The following is a 20,084-nucleotide window of genomic DNA, read 5'->3' on the forward strand; positions in this document are numbered from 1 at the left end:
AAAATAACTGTTTTTGATCTCATTATATATTAAAATCGAATGTATTCCCATGATGGTGAAGCATCATTACTCTGGTTTTCTGTGCCTCCTGATCCTGCAGAAATCATTCTAATATGCGGGTTTGTTAAAAAAAATTTCTTATTATCAGTGTTTTATCAAACATTATATTACATACAATTATAAAACAGTCATAAATGCTTAATATGTTTGTGGAAACCATGATACATTTTTTTCAGGATCTTTTGAAAAAAAGAAAGTAAAAAAAAAAAAAAAAAATGCATTTATTCAAAATAATTTGTAGAATTTGTCAGTTTTGATTATTTAATGCCCATAATTTTTTTAAGAGAATATCAAAAATATCCAAATATCTGAATGGAAAAATGGAAAATAATATTTAAGAAAAATGCATAAGCCTAAATAAACTGAACAAATAAGCTTTGCTTATAATACCTTTATAATACACATAAGTGGATCAAAACCTTTCATCTAAATTGGTCTTAATCCAAAAAGCGTTCTTGTCTTAGGAAAACTTTGACAAACTTTTTTGAACCACTGCTGTTTTTAATAAACAATAAAAATAAAAAAAATCCCAGTTGATGGTTGTTAGTAGATCTTGGAATCGACTAAAGAGGAAACTAATTTCTGTTCATGAGTTAAAATATTGCAAAATATCAGCCAGTTGATGACTTATTAGCATTGCAGTGTTAGGCAAGTTACCTCTCTGGCTTTGGGCTTCACCTTGCTCTTGCGTCCTGGGCTGACAGGGAGAGCTGCGGAGCCGTCCGAGGGTGTGCTGGAGAGCTGCGGTGGGGGCAGACACAGGGGGATCTCCTTAACCCTCTTCTTCTGGAACATTCAAACCAGATACAAAACCAAACCATCAGCATGGACCAGAGTGAAAAGCCTCAGACAAATGCATGACAAAACCAGGCAGTTCTCCCACACTGCACTGGATAGGCAAGCAAACATTAATAGGCAGTCTGCACTGAACACTATAAAAATAAATAAATAATAAAACAAAACAAAAAAACGAGGGAGGATTCGGTGATGGCTGGTAATTGTAGCCTGGCAAGCAGCAGTCACCCTTTTGTGTCCAACAACATGACACTCACAGCGGGAGGCTTTCTTGTCCAACAAATGTAGCAAGACACCTGCTGCTATCAGGCGCCATCACTGTTTCGTTGTGTCTGGCACATAGAACTTGGTCTACATAAATGGGCTTACCTTGTTGGGGTCTTTCGTTTCCTTGCCTTTGGCCAGCTCCTTGGGGCTCTGCGGGGCCACTTTGGGGCCACGGACGGATTTGGGAGTAAGCGGAAGAGGAGTTTTGCCAGACGGGGAGATGGGGTTGGCTTGGGCAGCATCATGGAGGAAGATGCGTTCGCTCCTCCGCCGTGTCCATTGTTCGTCTTCGCTCCCGTCAGCGGTAAGGTCGAAACTGAACTCCCGGGGAGACTTGGGTTTCTTGGGTTTGCGTCCACGCTTGCTGGGGCTGGAGTCGTCACGCATGACACTCGCAGGCGGCAAGAGCGGGAGCTCAGGAGCCGACCATTTGCCGTGCAACAGCGACGGTAACTTCTTTCTCATCTTAACGTCGCTCTCGGAATCTGTGAACTCGAACTCCGTGCCTACAATCCGGAAGACATAACCTTCAGTTATTACTAAAGCATGCAAAGTAAATGCACTCGCACATAAACGCAAAGCGCCTTTTATGAAAAGAACACCAGTAATGTAAATACTAGGCCATCTGCTATAATTTAAACCATCTACATGCGGTCAACTCATTTGCAAACGAAGTACGACAATATAATGTGCACATGTGAGATATAAACAGGGCCAGATGTGGGGGTAGAATTAAGTCCGAGCGTTGTTGCAGGGTCTTGGAATAGTTAATGAAGGCGGCTGTTGGTCTCCGCTGGCAGGCCTGTCGTGTGCACTGCTGGGAAGCCGCTCAGGATCACAGCACAACCTCATCAAAGCAAGGCCTGTCAGCATCACATGCTCAGCGAGCGCAAGCGGCGCAGCAAACACACACACACAAATGCGGCGGTGGGATAATGACACTCCATTCTCAAGGTGGGGCACGACTGATGGGTGTCTACATTGAATAACACCCCTACTGAGTGACTGCTCCAAGCACAATGTGTTTTCATCTGCCAGCACCTTTCAATTCTCTCGCTCGCCGGCGCACATGCACGACACAGCGCAACAAAAGACAGCCAATAACAATGCATCACCTTGTCACCTGGGAATTCAAGTCCCATGGGCTTGGGAAAGCAGCTGGTGTCACATTTAAGCGATTACGGATGAAACTAAGAGCATAGGGGGAAAAAAGCACTTCCTTACCCAGAAGACTCTGTCGTTCCTCTTTCTTCTTGGCTTTCTGTTTAGCCTCCAGTTGGACAACGGAGAGCGGATTGGTGACAACGGGGCTCGGGATAGCGCTGGCGGCGAAGCGGGCCAGAAGACCCAGCCCGCTTTCTTCTATGGATGATGAACACAGGCCGTCGCTTTCATCAAGCTCGTAATCATACCCATCTTCATCATCATCATCCTCATAATCATCCCGTTCGGTAAAATACTCTGGTAACAGTGGGAAGAAATTAATTTAGGATTTTTGGCGAAACATGTAAGGTTCAGAAACTGATGATGCCTGTAATGCAGAGCTTTTCAACTCTAGACCTGGAGGACCAGTGTCCTGCTGAGTTTAACTAGAGCCCCCACCAAACAAGCTAATACAGGCGTTAAGAACTACTTGTCTATTACACTCTTAAAAACAAAGGTTTCATCATTTCTTTTTTTTTTTTTGGAAAACCAGTTTAGAGTTCTCAAAGAACCTTAAAGCAAACAGTTCTATAAAGAACCACTTTTTTTCTTGGTGTAAAGAACATTTGACTAATCTTAAGAACCCTTTTTCGCTAGAATCTTTTGTGCAGTGGGAAAAATAAAGAACCTTTATTTTTAAGAGTGTGCAGACATTAAATAGAGGGTTAAATAGAGGTTAAAGTTTGCAGGGCACTGGGCATCCTGCACTGGAGTTGCCCAGGTTTAAAGTAATAGTTTACTCAAATATGAAAATTCTGTCATTATTTGCTCACCTTCATGTCGTCCCAAACCTGTATGAGTTTCTTTCCTCTGCTGAACAAAGATAATGTGAAGAATGTTTTTTTTTTTTTGTCCATACAGTGGAAGTAAACCGGGTCTAATCAATGTTTTTTCAGAGCCTATTAACCTTCATTGCATGGAGAAAAAAAAAATCAGAATTTGGAAATAAACTAATAAATCATAGGTTTGGAATCACATGAGAGGAAGTAAATGGCAAAATATTCATTTTTGTGTGAACTATTCATTTCAATCATCTTCCGTGAACACAACACCTCAATCCCATACAAACGAATAAGAAATATCCAAAATATAAAGACCATTTCCCCTGCTAGTTTAGAACAATAAAACGATCAAATTAACCTGCATTGCTATGAATGCTAGCTTACTATCACTAATGCATCATTCTGCCAGCATACCGTTCTTTTCACTTTCACATATCCACTGTAATCTAGAACCGCAGAAGCCGACGTTCTCTAGATTCATGTGTTCTTGCTCAAACACTGCAGCCCACCCACCACTACACAAGATTACTGGTGGGGGACAAAGCCTGGTTTCATGCAGGCAGCATATACTAATCTGGGCAGGCAGGATCTAGCAAGCGCAGCTTTCAAGCCTTCAGAGCTTTAGGGCAGGATTTAAAATCAACATGGCTGCTGGCTCGTTCCAAATCGAGAGGGGCTGGGAATGCAAAAGCCCAAACCAAATAAGAGAAGTCAGTAAAGTGGCCTTGCCCAATGTGCTGAATGAGCTGAATCACTTGAGGGAAAAATGGGAATAGAAATAAGCCACAAGCGCTGCTGAAAGCTAGGGTTGCTGGCAGAATCCCTGACTAAGAAAGTCATCAATTATTAACAGTCTCTTCAGTTTGGAGCTTGTCTAAACTGATAAAGAAAAAAAAAACTCTCAAGGACTAACTGTAAGACAGTAGGTACCCACTTTAAGCAACACCCCTTTTTCTCTCATTCTCTGGAGGGTGATTGAGACAGACACACAGGATGTGAGTAGCTGAAGCCAGAGGTGAGTTTGTTAAAGACATTGAATTGGTAGCAGATTGGTTATGTTCCAAAGCAAAGCATTAAAACCTGAGACATGTATCACATGAAGTGACAGCAAGCAGAGGATGTGTACAGGAAGAAGAAAGCTGAGGAACACAAAGCAGGCTCTGTGAGGACAGTCCTCCATGGCTCCTGAGACTCAACTCAGACCATTAACCACTTCACTCATGGTTATGTTCTTTTGCAATTTAAACCTCTTGCTTCCTTTGCGGTAAATTATGAAAAAAATTATGAAACTAAAATTATAGTAATTATATATTATTAAGGGAAAACAATAAAAAATGAATCAAATAATTGAAGCTTATACATAGCAATCTTAATAACACATGAAATCGTTACCAACATCAAAGAGAAACACTACTTAATTACATAAAAATGGCCAAATAAATCAAAACCTTGCAGATGTAGAAAACCTTTAAAACATTAAATTATTAATGACCAAAAATAAGGTGGTGAAGAAGAAAAAGGTGAAGGTAAAGAAGAATGTGAAGGAGAAGGTCAAGATGAAGAACAAGGTTGTGAAGAAGAAGTAGGAAGATAAGATTATTGTGATGGAGAAGATGGCGATCTCCTAAATTATATATATATTCAACCAAATACAAACATAACCATGGCTTGAGGGCATATAACAGGAGGTGAGCATGTTTCAAAGGTATTTTTAACACCTGGTTTTTTATCCAGTCTTTTTTGTTTGTCTGTTAGTGTTTTGGTTCTGTAACAGTATAAGCACAAATTAGCAGAAATGATTGAGAAGTCACATCAGAAGAGGGTGGTGGCCTACTTACAGAACAATGCTCAAGGCTCAGGTGACATGGATAGTGACCTCACGCTGAACAGCTGGCTGCTCTACTCCCAGCCAAGCCCTTCGCTTCTTATTTTGTTGCAGCAGGACAAGCAAACGCACAGACCGATAGACATTCAAAAGCATCATGGGTAGGAGAAGGGGTCAGAGGTGGAGGGATGGCCAAGCAGCTGCAGGGAGAGAGCGAGCAGTCTAGAGAAGCTAGGTTATTCATTTTTTTTTTAGTAAACCGGGGAGCTCCCTATTTTCCAAATATCCCACAATGCTTTGCCTGTTCACAGATTTACCATAGTGGAAAAAACTTCATGGAGCGGTTCAAGATTTATGATCGCAGGTCAAATTCTGGTTGTGTGCATGTTGATTCAGTGACTTAAATGCATTTATAAAGGTAGTATGCTCTACTACCAGTGCTTTCACGTTAGTTTATAGGACTAATTAAAATGTCTACAATATTATTAAATGTAGAAAATGTTAGCCAACATCCATCTCATCTGAATTCAACAGTTTCTTGTTTGTTAAATATCTGATCTCTTTGAAGAACCTAACAAGAAGTTTGTTATGCTGCTCAAAGTCATCTGGCCTAATGAATCTCATCAGCACTGCTCATGAGCGCTGAATTTATGTGAAGATCTCCTTGTGACAGCTCTTCACTGATGAAAGGGATATTTGAACAACAGAGGAAACCAGGAGTGTGGAGCGTTGCAATCTAACACTCTACAGCAGGAGATGAAGCGAAAGAGACAGAGAACACTGCACTTCTTTACTTTCAGTAAAAATTAAATCAGCATGTTTAATAAAGCTTGGGTACCAAACTGCAATACAATAAAGAACACTTTCCAAAGCCACACACATTTTAATGCACAATGGCAAGACATTCCCATATAAAAAAAACAAAACCATTTCGAAGTGACTCTAACAAGAGCCGATTATATTATATACTGGATGTGAGGTAGCAAATTCTGACGCAAGCATCTTAAAATGGCTTCTCAGGAAAAATGTCGTCATGACCAATGGTCATGGTTAAAAATACAAGACAGACCAAAAAAAAAGAGCTAAAACCGAGAGGCTGCCTTCTCGATTCTGTGCATAGTGAGGTATGCTTTATTAACCTTGGTCAAATGAGTCCTCAGAGGAGCTGACTCCTGCCTCCTGTAGCAATAAAGCAAAGTGCTTATGTTTCCTCTCTTTGGCCGTCTGCTTGGACTTGAGTGATGAAGACGAAGATGAAGATGCTCTCTTGGCTGATGAGCGCTTTTTCTTGGATGGAGTGCTGCACAGGCCGGGGAGCTGTGGACGGGAGCCTGTTCTTCCCAACATGGAGCTGGGAGGCCAGCCATCCTTCAGGGAATCGTCCTCCTCTGAATCTGTGTCTGGTACAAATCACAACAGATCTCACTCAGGATAGAGGTCCAGAATTACCATAAACTAAAAACCAATTCAAAACTATTATACCAGACTATATCTATCTATCTATCTATCTATCTATCTATATATATATGCATCACAGTTTCCACAAAAATAGTAAGCAGCAAGTTTTTAACATGATAATAAGAAACGTTTCTAGAGCAGCAAATCAGTATATCAGAATGACTTCTGAAGGATCAAGATACTGAAGACTAGAGTAATGATGCTGAAAATTAAGCTTTGCCATTGAAAATAAATGACATTTTAAAATATGTTAAAATAGAAAACAGTTCCTTTAAAACTAAAATAATATTATGTTTTTTTACTGTATTTATGAAAAAAAGGCTGTCTTGGTGAGACTCATTTACTGATTTAACATCAGTAAAATCGTAACGATCCCAAACTTTTGAACGGTAATAAATACATTTATATATCAGGACAGCATTTATTTATAAATGTTATGTATCAACCCCCCACCCCTTGATTAATACCATTACTTTGATACATGCTCCTAGTATCATCTAAATGCACCTCGCGGTACTTTATTAAAAGATATTACCATAAACACATAATTGTAGATAGTTATCAACAAAAACTTTCCATTATCTAAGTTGAAAAAAAAAAACATATTTAGAAGGAAAAAGCCCCTGGGGTTCTTGCAACCAATTTATATTACTAACAAAACACTTGAACCAACAACAACAACAAAAAAATTCCACTTACAAAAAGTCTGACTTACTGTTAGAATAGCTGCTGATCTCTGACCTCATTGGAGAAAAAGGGTCTCTCCGCTGGCCTTTTCCCTTAAGGCATGGATCTGAAGGCTTAGTTTTGGCTGCCATTTTGCTTTTACCTCCTTTGAAAGACTTGTGAAAGATGCTGAGATCTTTCGACAGGCAGGATTTCCCCATCTTAACTCTCATGTCTATATCGGTGAGCATAGGGACTCTGCTTCCAGAACTAGCCCTGGACTTCCCTGAGGAACCGTCTATGAACTTACAAGAGGGCTTGCTGAGTTTGCTGAGCTTAGTGAGGGACAAGGCTTTATCGAGTTTGGATGCCAACTGCTCCTGCATGCTCACTCGGCTCTTCTTCACAGCCATTTTAGGTGCCTGTTAAAAGAGATGAAATGAATGCAATGAATGGATTTTATTTGATACAGCATGCATGTTCTTCAAAAGCAAAAATGTTCAGATATTTAGGAGCAAGAAATCCACTCCAGTATAACAGAGACCAACCTCATGAGAGAAGCTTGAAGAAGCCTCCTGCTCGCTCCAGCTCTTTTTTTTCTTCTTCAATCTCAATGCAATCTCTTCCTCCTCCTCCTCCTCATCTCGGTTAGAGGCCCGAAAGCGCTTCCTCAGCACCTCCCCGCTCTCTGAGTCCTCTGAGTAAAGCACGCTTCTGCCCAACCTGCAAAAACAACAGAGCGTTCAGCTGGAGGGCAGGCCATGTGGAGCACAGCTGGGCCTTATGAGTAACACACTCACTTCACACACTTCGAATCCAGCTTGCTGGAGGGTGGAGATAGTGTGCATAGGCCATGTTTCCTCTTTCGGGGACGTCCCGGGCCCCTGCGGGCTAAACTTCTGTTCTTCTCCTGCTGCTGGATCTGTTGTTGCTGCTGCTGCTGCTGACGTTTATCTCTGAATCACAGGGATCACAAATAGCAGACTGTTTGTTAGAGGGATTAAACGAGATAGATTTGCATTCCTGGTCTTAATGAAGTGGTATGAAGGGAGGTAATGTTAATTGGGAGACTCACTCTTTGTCTGTCCGCCTCTGCAGTTTGACCAGCTCTCGTTGCTTCTCTTTGTAACGTTGCTGAAGCTCAGCGAGTCTCACACGGTAGTCCACTTCTGAGGTGTCCATTCCCTCCAAAGAGGATTTGGAGAACATCTAAGAGAGGAAAACAAGATTACGGTCTGTGGTTGGACTTCCATAGCTGGTACTCTAAGCAGCAACAAAAGTATAATTAGCTATGCCAAATGTTTTGAAAAAAAAGTAAACATTGATACATGTAATAATTTAAATGGTGTTGGATTTTGCATTTAAACTGCATTTAAATGTTTAACTGAAAACACAGTTAAAACAGTTACAAAGAAAATATCAAATGCTACTGGAAATTACAAACACTGCTTAAATTTTAAAACATTAAACACCACTAACTGTAAACAGTGAAAACAAACATTTAAATTCTACTGGAATTTGTAAACACTGCTTAGAAGTTAAAACATCAAACACCTCAATTTGTAAACATGACAAATGTAAAATGTTCACATTGATTGTATTTAAATCAACAAAAATATTTTTAAATCACCATTTTGAGAGCAAAAAAGACTTAAGCAGAGGTTTATAAGAGGGAGAAAAAAATAAAAAGAGTAATAAAAAGGCAAGCATACAGGTTCATCTTTCTTCTGTCTCCAGCTGTATTTCTTATTAGGGTTGAGCTCTCGGGGGAGACGGATGCTGATCTGAGGTTGACACTCGATGGCCTCCAGGAGGACCTGCCTGCCGGCTTCCAGCAGACTCTCCAGTCCACAGAGCATTACAGCTGCACACACAAACACACGATCGATAGCAACATTAATTACCTCTAGGGAGCACAGGGCAGCCTTGCATTCTCCAATACATCAGTATATATGGGTGTTTCTCATGTCAGACTGACAGATATATCCTTAAACGCATGTTTTTACTCTAAAAGCTGCATGAAGAACAAGAAGCACAAGCACACTCCAGCAAATTTTGAATATATTCACTAGAGCTGAAACTATTTCTGAGCTTGTTTCAGCACATTTGACTTTACAGCACACTACAGCAAGCAAATCTCTCTCCCCAGCCACCCCGCTTCCCTGAGAACTGTTGGAGCACGCTAGATCAAGTCCCACATCCTTCAGATTTCCCTTCCTCTCTCTGAAACGAGACTCACCCTGTGTGTCATCTCTGGGTTGCCTCTGCATCTCCAGCTCTGCCATCTGGCTGAGCAGGGCCATGCCTTCCAGAGCAGTGGACTCCAGGGGACTGACGCCTACGCAGAGCTCAGATCTAGAGCTACACGCATCTGCCAGGATGGGCACCGGTCCGGCCTGCGGAAGCTCACTGGCTGTGACCAGGGCAAGCATGCCTGCCATCGGGTCTTCAGGCAGGATGGCCACCGGTGCGGAAGAGGGCTGAAGGTGAGGAGGGCTGCTGTTAGGAAGGAAAGGATTGTCAAGAATGGACTCCAGGTGTTGAGCGTCCGGGACAGGATCTCTGAGGTCTACTGGGTTCAGGCTATCAGAGAGATCTGAGGGTGGTTTTGCTGGTTGGATGTCACAAACCATATGGTGTGCGTCCGTGTAACTAGATGAGGATTTGTAGACTTGGTCTACCAGACCAATCGAGGCCTCTTCAGTTTCTTCTCTGGTGGTTCTCTCAGAGTCCAGCCTAGATGTTTTGTACAGCCCTGGACGGCTTGAGGCGGCAGCATCGATTTTGACAACCTCTCTATCTTCCTCATCTGATTCCTCATCTGGGGATGGTGTGGCTTTGTCTCTAGGGTGTGCGTCGGCCTCTGTGGGGGAGCTAGAGTCTTGGGTGGTGATGGTTGCTAGCCTGAGGCTTTCCCGGCTCAGGACGTCTTTGCTGTCTTCCAGGTTTGGCTCTTTTTTGAACAGTGTGCCGCCCTCCTCCATGGACTCTGGCTCTCTGGATGGCTGAAGTGGCTCCACAACCACTGGAGAACACAAGTGGTTGGGTTTGACATCCGCGGCGGTCGCCAAGTGCTCGGAGGACTCAGCCGGCAACGGCACATCTGGAGCCAGGCCATCAGCATCTGCAGCAGCAGCCGGCTGGAGGAGGTAGGGGTAATGGCTGCCGAAAGGTGCCGTTATCGATTGGTACGGGTAGCCCGGAGGAATTTCTGCCAAAGAAACAGAAGAGACAGGTTTTTGAGGTGCTTATGCATAGAGTAGAGGGGCTTTAGTTCCCTGCGACAGAGTGACAAAGTGATTAATAACCCCACAGGTTCTTCGGCACAGTGGCTTTATGAAACTTTCATGAACCAAATGGCTTCAGCACAAGCAACCCAAAAGCCCATATATATACACATAGGCCAACACGTTCATGCAAACTCACATATTCAGAATGCACCGTGAGCAGAAAATCTATTTATTCTGAGCATTGAACATTTTTAAAGGGAAACCGCCAGGGGATACGGGTACAAAAGGGTTGCTGTCACAAGAAGTCTCTATTCCAGTGAAGTGGCAGCTGGTAATCCCATATGTGGGGATATTTGCAGGCCACTCATTAAGACTGCACTACCCTGCACATTCTGACATGAAGAATAGCACACTGCATTTGACTGCAGTCCTGTGTGGATTCTCAGTCCCCTCCCAAACATATTTCCTTAAAAACAGCCCTATGGTGATTAATGGCCGTGCATTATTAAACAGCTTTCCTTTCGGTTTTTGATTAGTGTGCTTCTCATTTACTGTGCAATATGCAAATAAACAATTATTTCAAAAGATCATGCAGATCTACAGCTGAGGCGACTGTGACCATATTAAGCAGACTCAATCTTGGACATTTAATTTAGGGAAAGCTGATCTTCCCACTTACCATGGTAAATGGATGGGAAGGGAGTAGAAGGCTGCTTCTGTAGACTGAGTGGTTCTTTCTCAGGCACTTCCACAGACTCCTCTTTGGTCTGGATGGGGGAGGCAGGAGAAGGTGATGCTGAAGCAGGGCTGACTGAGTGAGAGACAGGCGACGACGGATGGGAGTAGTGCTGTTGAGGGAGGGGCTTCTCCACTTTGGGTCTGTCCTCAGACTTCAGTGCAGTGACAGGTGAAGGCAGCAGTGGGACGGGCAGCGGTGTCAGGGCTTTGCTGTATGAGGTGGAGGGGGTCGGGGAGCGTGGGGGAGGCTTGCGTGAGTGCAGGGCTGGAGTGGGGATGCCCGAGAGACTGGATCTGGCCCCTTCAGCTCCTCTCTTGTCTGACTTTTCCTCCAAATCTGTCCTCATTTGACTTGCATTTAATCTCTCCTGCACCATCGTAAAAACAAATAAAAAAATGTTCAAGCCTAATCAAAAAATGTCAAAATATATGTTTATTACATAATGTTCAAAAAGTATAAAACACGTTAAAATTTATAAAAACAAAAATCTAAATATATATAAAAAAAAATTATAAAAATAAATGCCACAGTACAATTTTTTGGACTTTATATAAAAAGTTGATGCCTGCATTTAGCTTTCATGCCTGTTTCTCATGTTGAACATCCTGAGTTGGTGCAAAAAGTCCACTTCCAGGATAAAAAATTCCTGATAAAAAATACAAAAAGTCAAAACAACGATGTCGGATGATTTTAAAGTTTGGATGAGAAAATGGGATTTGACCTTGAAATCGTTGGCCACCATTGAAGTCCACTACATGGAGAGAAAAAAACTGGCATTTTTTCCTCAAAAAACGTAATTTCGTTTCGTTGCGACTGAAGAAAGACAGACATGAACATCCTGGATGACATGGGGGTGAGTAAATTATCAAGGAATTTTAATTCTGGAAGTGGACTCATCCTTTAAGGACTACAAAATGGGAAATACAGGCATGCCTCCCAATGATTATAATGACACTGACAGACAAAGAGCCTCATACCACTAACTGTGCATTCCTCTGCAGCTCCATGACCTGTGCGGTCTGGTGCTGGATCATGTAGAGCTCCTGTTGGCGCAGGAGCTGCTGGTGGGAGAGGAGCTGGAGCTGATGGGCATGCTGCAGAGTGCTTCCTGCTGCCGGGTACATGGCCGACCACAGCGGGGGGCCTCGCTCTAACATCTCAGCTTTTAAAAGAACAGGAGGAATACTTCAGCATCACACATCAAGTAGATTTATTCTGCTATGTGTCAGGGATATCACTCCCACTCACCTTTAGAAATGCATGTTTTATGTGTGTGTGTGAGAATGGAAACACAGGAAAACATGAACACAGAAACTGTGACGAATACATGGGACCTACCATAGTGTGGCAGATGCTCCGTCTGAATAACCACCACCTGCCCGGTTTGAGGATCTCGGGCAAACTGGTAAGGTGGGGGGAGGGAGCCTGTCAAGGCAGGAGAATATCCTGGAGGCAGCGCCTGATGAAGGGAAGGGGGACCTAGACCTGTACACAACAGAGAGGAAAATGGTTGGGTTCACTGTACTTGTTGTTGATGGTCCATTTGCACTTGCTTTCTGGAAGCTTCGTGAAACACTCAAGAGTTAATTCCCAAGAGAAACACCATTCCCACCATAATCTCACCCTTGTGTGTGGAGCATGGACCTCGTTGAAATCCTGCCAAGAGGCACAGCAGTTTAACTACAGCAATTTACTTAGGGGACATCTTTGTTTTTAAAGTGAAGTCTAGACAGAAACTCAAATGTCAGACAACTGTGAACTGACCGTGCTGTTCGCTGTTATTCTTGGATGGAAGATGTAGAGTGAGACTGATTGTTTCTAAGAATGGCTAAAACACTCAGCCTAGACAAAACGCTCGGGCCGTCTGGCAGGGCAACAGACTGTCTTGAGGAAATAACTCAGCGTCCAATCCCATTCACAACACAGTTCTGCAGCATTCCAAGGTCCATGACCCATAATCAGTTATTACCGTACTCATTAAAATAAGAATAAAGGCAATAGCTTGTTGTAACATGACATTATTCTTATACAACAGGCATAAGCGAAGAAAAGGTGGATACCATATGGAGAACCAGACAGCCACATGGAGGGGGCTCCTGGCCGGGGCAGCCACGGGTGGGAGGCCAGGTGGGAGGAGGGGTCAGCAGGCCAGCGGCCCGCACCAGCCAGAGTCGGTCCACCAGTCACCATCAGGTTGGGATTCAGTCCGCTAGCAGGCACCATAGGTGGATGCATCTGAGTGTAGTCTGCCAACTCTTTATTCTCTCTATGAATGACAAGAGATATACTTATTAGTGGTTGACCAATCTATAACAAAGTCTTGCACATGAAAGTCAACATCCCAACAAAAGCTTCTGTAGTTAAAAAATAAATAACAATAAAAAACACTGCCACATTAACTTTAAAAGAAACGTGGCAGCTAAAAGATGCAAAAATATCCCTTAATATATTCAAATAGATCCTACTTTTAGGGTACAAAAAATATATATATTATTATTATTCATTTATTATTCCCAATAAAGAATAAAAAAGTTTTTGGTCAAGTGTCAAAATTTTCAAGACACTTGGTCAAGAATGTTCAGTACATATACTTCACTACATATTTTCAACAAATCTGAAAGCTATTTTTACTGAAATAACCCTAAAAACCCCATAAAGCATTATCCCTTAAAAGCACAGTTCATTGCCATTCCAATAATTATGTAATTATTTTCGTATTCTTTCAAAATTTTCATAGGTTTTTTTCCGACTGAAAGTGAAAAACTAAAAAGGTGCTTTTAAGGTGTTTTTTTTTTTCATTTGAATTTCAACAGGCACTTTCACTATAGCAAGAAAATCCCTAAAAAACCCTTTGTTTGATGGAAGAAATACATCACACAGGATTGGAACAATATGAGGAAGTAAATCATTACCATTTTTGGTTGAACTATTCCTTTAATTGCCAATTGCCAATATCCAGGCATCCACATTTGACAACCAGTAAAATGCCATGGATAATTTTACATTGCAAAAGAATGCTTATTCAAGCCCAACAGGAAGACTGGTGGCCATTTATCCCTGACTGAGACACAAATTCCCCAGTCCATGACTTCTATTCTGCCTTACACTTAAGGACAGACACTGAGGGCGGAATCCTGCTGAGAGAGCCAGTCGCTTTTATAAGCACCAATTTCCCCAGTGGGGAAGACTGACTTTTTCTGCTCCTCGAAATGAGAGCCACACTTTGAAAATGGGCTCATATTTGCTGAGAACTGTTGCCATAAACCCTTCCACTCTAAAGAAAACCACACTGAGAGTGTGACCAATGAAAGTAAAATGTTGCACCATTAGCCAGTGTGTGGAATCAAAGAAACAAAAATCGGTTCGCACTGGCTGGATATGCTTAATCCTTACAACAAGGTGAATTATTTTAGCAAAAAAGTGCTTTTAATTAACACTTTCATCCAGGCTTTAAAAAAAAAAAAAAAAAAAAAAAAAGCATCTATTTGGCACATATCGGCACATATGTCTGCTGAGATAATAAACTAGCTTCTACCAAGGCAGCAGAGAGAGTATCTTTAAAGATCCACACATTCAAGCTGTCGCTGACTTAAATAAGTCACCTTCACAGGGCATCTATGCATTAGTCGCCCATATCACCAGCATCCACACAACATCAGGGCTCAAAAAAAAAAAAAAAAAATGTAATCAATCACTAGCACTCTTTTTCAGATCAATGCTGTGCTTTTTGGAGAAAACTGTAAAAACGTCCCATTCCATTTTCAATCAAACCTCTGAACCAAAACAGTTGACACGTTTGACTTTGTATAGCAAAAAAAAAAAAAAAAGAGCCAGCCGCAGGTTATATACCATTTGACATTAGAAAGTGAAAGATGTGGAAAATACCCATATTTTAATGCTGAGACTTTCATTTTTCTTTTTCCTAGTAGAAAATCATCTTTTTTTCCTGGTCTTGACAGCTAACAATGTGGACACCACCAATGCCACCAGTGAGCCATGATGTATTTACTTAGAAAATGGCCAATCATGTGATAAGCTTTAGGCACTATGTAAAATAAAAATGCTTTTATTAGGCTATATAATATTTAAAAGGTAGTACTATTAATTTCTTTGTTAAACTATTTTGAATACAAAATACACACAAACACACACACACACACTATTCCTCTAACTGAGTGTATGGCTTACCACAAAAATGACCAACGTCAATGTGATTTCAGCCCTCAGTCTTGTTTAAAGCAACATCAACAGCTGTCACCACACAGTTAAAATTTACAGCCAGTGAAACATAAACCTTTACTAACCTCAAACATAAGAGTTTGAAAAGTTATCCTAAGAAATGACTTGTGAACTAAAACGGAGACGTTTACATGAATATAAATCTTTCCAGATCTTCTGACCTAATACAACTAAAACGCAGGATTGAATTAGCAGCTAGACCAATGCCCAGTACATTTTCTGAGAGCTCGCTCCAACACGCACTCAAAGTGCCCAAGGTGCTTTTTGCCAGCACTTATAAACTCTCATCTTACCTTAACACTTTCTCCTGCTCGCGCTCCACACGTCCTGACAGCAGGCGCTCGTCCCCATGACGCGTCCTCTCGTCTCCTCGCTCTTCCTCTGTGTGGATTGGGCCTACAGGACATTACACCACCAGTTAAAGACATTGACATCAGTTCCAAAATATTTTTACCAAATTTGCTTTGAACCCACTTTATATTAGGTTGCATTAACTATGCACTTACATTTAAATGAATCATTTGATCCAATGCATGCACCTATTGTGTACATACATGTTTTTACATTGTATTTAAATTATTTGCATGTAACTTTAACTGTAATTACACTTAACCCATCCTTTACACCTAAACCCACTCTTAAACCTACCCATACCGCCAAACCAGTCCCTAACCTTTCCCCATCCCACCTCAACAGCAGGTACATTGATGTAAGTACATGTTAAGGCATCATAATATAAAGAGGGACCTCTAACTTCATAGTATCTGCCAATGTTATAAAAAATTGTCATTATTTAAGATATGTTTGATACCGATACACCACACATTTCTTACCATTCTTAGCTTACAAACAACAAAACAAGGTCTGCCAGTCTGGCAAGACTTAAATGTTACGGTTTTCTCTTTATAAATACACCGCTCCAGAAATAGCCCAAACTCTAAGGGTGTTTATCAGTCCGGACACTCAGCACCAGTCATAAGCAGTGTCTTACACATCTATGAGATTACGGACAGACCGCACAGAGGAAAAAACCCACCGGGAACCTATGCAGAGTAACAGATCACATTTACAAGAACCCACTGAGGCCCATCAATCACTTATCAATGTTTCAACGCCAGTGTAGTGTCATATACGGCTCAGACTGCTCTTCATAGAGACAGAGCCATTTGGAGAATCACCAGACAAAACAAGCGGCATTTCAGAATTCAAACTAAATTTAAAGAGCCTTTGAAGTCTGTGTTCAAAACGCCACAACTACACAGTCCTGTTTAGTGAAAGATAAATGTGCAGAAAGTATCTGAGCGGGATTTAGTTAGGAGTGTATTGAACCTTTCAGTGCTGACAGACAGCAGCTGAGAAGAGATTGTGTTCTTCTAAACCGAGGAGGGGGACGAAAGTGCACACAGATCTCTGTCATGCTCCAGGGAAAAGGTTTCAGTCTGTTTCCAAGGTTACCAAAAGCCTGTCCGACATGCTATCCGTTTGCATCAAAAAGAGGGCAAATTAGTCAAGCAAAGCTCTGTCCCCAACACTTGTTTTAAATGTAAATTCAAACGTTCTCTCGGAGTGTGGGGACTAATGTTATTACTGCAATTTCCTTGCGCACAAGAGGACATAAATGAATGCCTTTCTCCCCACCCTTTTCTGTCCCTTTCCGAAGCAGATTCAATTGCTAAGCAACAAACCTAAAGTCATATTTGAATGCACTGCTTGTTTGCCACATTTAGTAGAGCTCTGTAAATTATGTTTATAAGCAGGCGGGCATGCGGTGTCTTAGTGAAAGGTTTAACACACTCCCTATGCTAACAGGAAACGCTGTGGGCCAAAGCAATAGCAAAGCTCATGCTGTTTAAGAAATGAAACTAAAGAGGGAGCGACCTTGCTGTCAAGCATGCCCACGTAAATGGGCTGTAACCGCGGAAAATAAGACTGGGTCGGTGTGTTGTTCTTCAGTTTCATTAAAGGCGCGAAAGCATGTAACAACAGAGACCAGAAATGGGCACTTTTTGCCAACTCAAAGGGTTAGTTCTGCTGCTATTTGCTTCTGACCCTAAAAAGAACTACATACCAGTGCTGGCAGAAATGAGTCACAATGAGCAAATTTACAAATATGTTCAAAATGATTAGTTGGATTCAGATGAAAAATTACTGAGCTACAACCGGTTCAAAGTCAAGTCAGCAAAGTCAGTTTAAAGAAAAATCTAAGTTTCTGAAGGTTCGAAATCAAAATCTAACCTAGCAACATTGCATCTTTTCCTAAAGTTCTCCTTATTAATAATTACTGTATTAATCACTATATAGCTTTTTGTTTTACTTTACATTTACAAATAAAATAAAAAAAACAAATAATGCTTCACCCTTTTCATTTTACATTTAAACAAAAGCCTTCAAGTAAGAAAAACAAATAATCAATTGTAAAAATCCCTTTAGTGCATTCATCAAAAATAAATTGATTATTAAAATTACAAAAACAGTTCAAACTAGAGCAACGAGCGATTCCCTCTTTTATTGTTAGATTAACATTAAGGAGTCAGATCTTATTTTGCCCGCACGGGTCACATATATCCTTTTGTGTTCAATAGAAGAAAATAGCTTTGGAACAACATTAGGATGAGTACAAGATTACAGAATGCTTATTTTTGGGTGAACTATATCTTTAACAATAATGCATTTAAAGATGTGAAGCAACAGACCTTTGATGGCTCCTCCAAGAATCTGTCTGTCCCGGTCCGAAACCAAGCTGGGCTTGCTGCTGTTGTTGTTCCTCTGGCGAGCAACAGCCACTGCAATGCCTACCGGTGGATGACGAACCTCGGCTTCGCCCTGAGAAGAGCTTCCTTCTCTGCCAAAGGATTTAGCGCTCTCAGGTCTCTCGGGTTCCTTCTTCAACTGCTTTCCAGACTGCTGGGGCGGTAGGTGCTGAACTCTGGACACTCCGGGATAACCAGCCTCCAGTTTCATGCTCCCCAGTCCTCCAAACGGACTACAGCTGTCAGATCCGTGCCTGGAACCAGACTCACCGGAGAAGTTGCCGCTGTACTTGATGAGGCTCTGCATGGCTGAAACCTCCCCGTGGCCCTTGGGACTTCCACCAGTGCCTATCGGTCTATGTAAGCCAGTAGTGTCCAGGTACATTCGCTTGGCCTCTTCTTCACCTCGGGTGCCATGAGTATGTTGGGCAGCCAATGCGGCAATGTGACTGGTAGCATAATTGCTCATCTCGAAAGGCTTCCATTTGGGTTCAGCAGAACCTAAGGCCTTCAACGGATGCTGTTCCGAATGGAGCGTAGCTGGATCCATTCTAGAAAACGGATGGGTAGACCTTTGAACCCTATCCCGCTCTTGGCTGCGGGATTCATTCTCGAATCCCATTTTGATCGTGTGTTTTGATGTAGTGTTGGATAAGTCCCTGGCATCTGGGCTGTTTCCAGATTTATTTGTGCACATTTCCAAATGCAAGGGCTTTTTCATGGCCAAACCATTTGACCTAATTATTGAGCCTTCCTCTCGTAAAATGTCTTTCTTAACGTCTCCGTGAGGGGGAGACTCGCTCCTAACGGAGGACCGACCGTAGTCCATATGCGTTCTCTCATTCCCCACCTGCAGGGCAGATCTGTGCGAGTCCCTCTCCCTGCTCTTGTCATTTTTATTATCTCGAGCTTGGGACGCAATTTGAATTGGCCCTTTTCGCTCATCGTAAACCTCGACAGAAGGCACATAAGTAGGAGCTATCACTCTGTGTTCTTTGCCTGGCTCTTTTGCTGTAGAGTAGAGCGGGTACATGCTGGGCGGCATGTGGTGAGGGGGAGGGTAGGTGCCAGAGGACACCAGCCTGGGCGGGAGATGGGATGGGTTGGGCTGTAGGGAAGAGGGACTTGCATACGACACATGCAGAGTGCCAGCTGATGTAGCTACCAAATCGCTTCTTTTCTGCTTGTCGGAGGAAAGGTGGCCCCCAGGTCGGTTGGCTTCATCATCTCGGTCCCTGTCCCTCCTGTCCTGTTCTGTACTCAGGTGTCGTGTTGGCGTGGTACTGCTTGTCCCGGAGTTGCCAAGTAAACTCTGGTGAGTCTGTTTGGGTTTAGTGTCCGTGGTGCTCAGAGCAGGTGAGTGCTGGTAAGAGAAATGCCGAGCATGCTCCGCTGTTTTCGCAGACCTCTCAGAGTTGCTCACCCTACGTTCATCTTCCGCCTTGACATCCAAGGTGAGGTCCACCACACTGTGGGGCCGTGACTCCTCTTTTGGCCTTTCTCGTTCCTTCCTTGGGAGGGAGTGGCTGAGGTCACTCTTACAGGGCCTCTCTTTTCCCAGATCCCTACTTGAGTCTTTAGAGCTTTTGTGAGAAGGCAGGGTCTCCTTTTCCCTGGAGAAGGAGCCGGGCATGTGAGCCACTGGGCTCCTGGCCATTGTAGACTGAGAGTGCACTGAACCTTGCAGGTAAAACCCCTCTGAGAAAATGAGAACAAAATAGAAAGAGTGAGCATGACAGACCTTAAGACATCTGGTGTAAAAGATAAGACTGCTCAAAGGCCCTAAAGTGCAGAAAGTATATAAAAAGATAGACAATATATTATTAAATTGTTAACACACTATAAATGAGACACCATCTGCAAGCAGAGTACATAGCAAAGGCCATGTAAAAGTTCAAGCAATAGTTAATGAATGCTAACAAAAACAATGTCCTATCTGTCTAACATAATAGCTAGCAATCTATCAAACAACTCATCCATACACACTTTAGATCTAAAGCCTAATTTCCACCTGATAACTTATTACAGAAAATAATAAAAGTGTAACATTCAGAAAGCCATATATATATA

General features: G+C 42.3%; 1 protein-coding gene across 4 annotated transcripts in view; it reads right to left on the bottom strand.

Moving 5' to 3' along the window:
• Positions 1-20,084, bottom strand: part of tnrc18 (trinucleotide repeat containing 18) — a 61,651-nt gene that overhangs the window by 16,393 nt on the left and 25,174 nt on the right. For 2 of the 4 annotated variants that reach the window (XM_026250374.1, XM_026250373.1), the window contains exons 5-20: positions 17,958-19,712; positions 15,558-15,660; positions 13,086-13,291; positions 12,364-12,510; positions 12,003-12,187; positions 10,966-11,392; positions 9,296-10,267; positions 8,769-8,920; positions 8,132-8,265; positions 7,857-8,012; positions 7,605-7,779; positions 7,106-7,478; positions 6,072-6,332; positions 2,347-2,583; positions 1,225-1,628; positions 718-843 (exon numbers count right to left, since the gene is read on the bottom strand). In XM_026250374.1, the coding sequence (XP_026106159.1) occupies positions 718-843; positions 1,225-1,628; positions 2,347-2,583; positions 6,072-6,332; positions 7,106-7,478; positions 7,605-7,779; positions 7,857-8,012; positions 8,132-8,265; positions 8,769-8,920; positions 9,296-10,267; positions 10,966-11,392; positions 12,003-12,187; positions 12,364-12,510; positions 13,086-13,291; positions 15,558-15,660; positions 17,958-19,712 (5,813 nt within the window). Of the gene's footprint in view, positions 1-717; positions 847-1,224; positions 1,629-2,346; positions 2,584-6,071; positions 6,333-7,105; positions 7,479-7,604; positions 7,780-7,856; positions 8,013-8,131; positions 8,266-8,768; positions 8,921-9,295; positions 10,268-10,965; positions 11,393-12,002; positions 12,188-12,363; positions 12,511-13,085; positions 13,292-15,557; positions 15,661-17,957; positions 19,713-20,084 lie in introns of all 4 variants that reach the window. The other 2 variants (XM_026250372.1, XM_026250371.1) reach the window with 1 other exon arrangement.

Source organism: Carassius auratus, unplaced genomic scaffold (assembly GCF_003368295.1).
Source record: "Carassius auratus strain Wakin unplaced genomic scaffold, ASM336829v1 scaf_tig00024173, whole genome shotgun sequence".
In the NCBI taxonomy this organism is placed as follows: domain Eukaryota; kingdom Metazoa; phylum Chordata; class Actinopteri; order Cypriniformes; family Cyprinidae; genus Carassius; species Carassius auratus.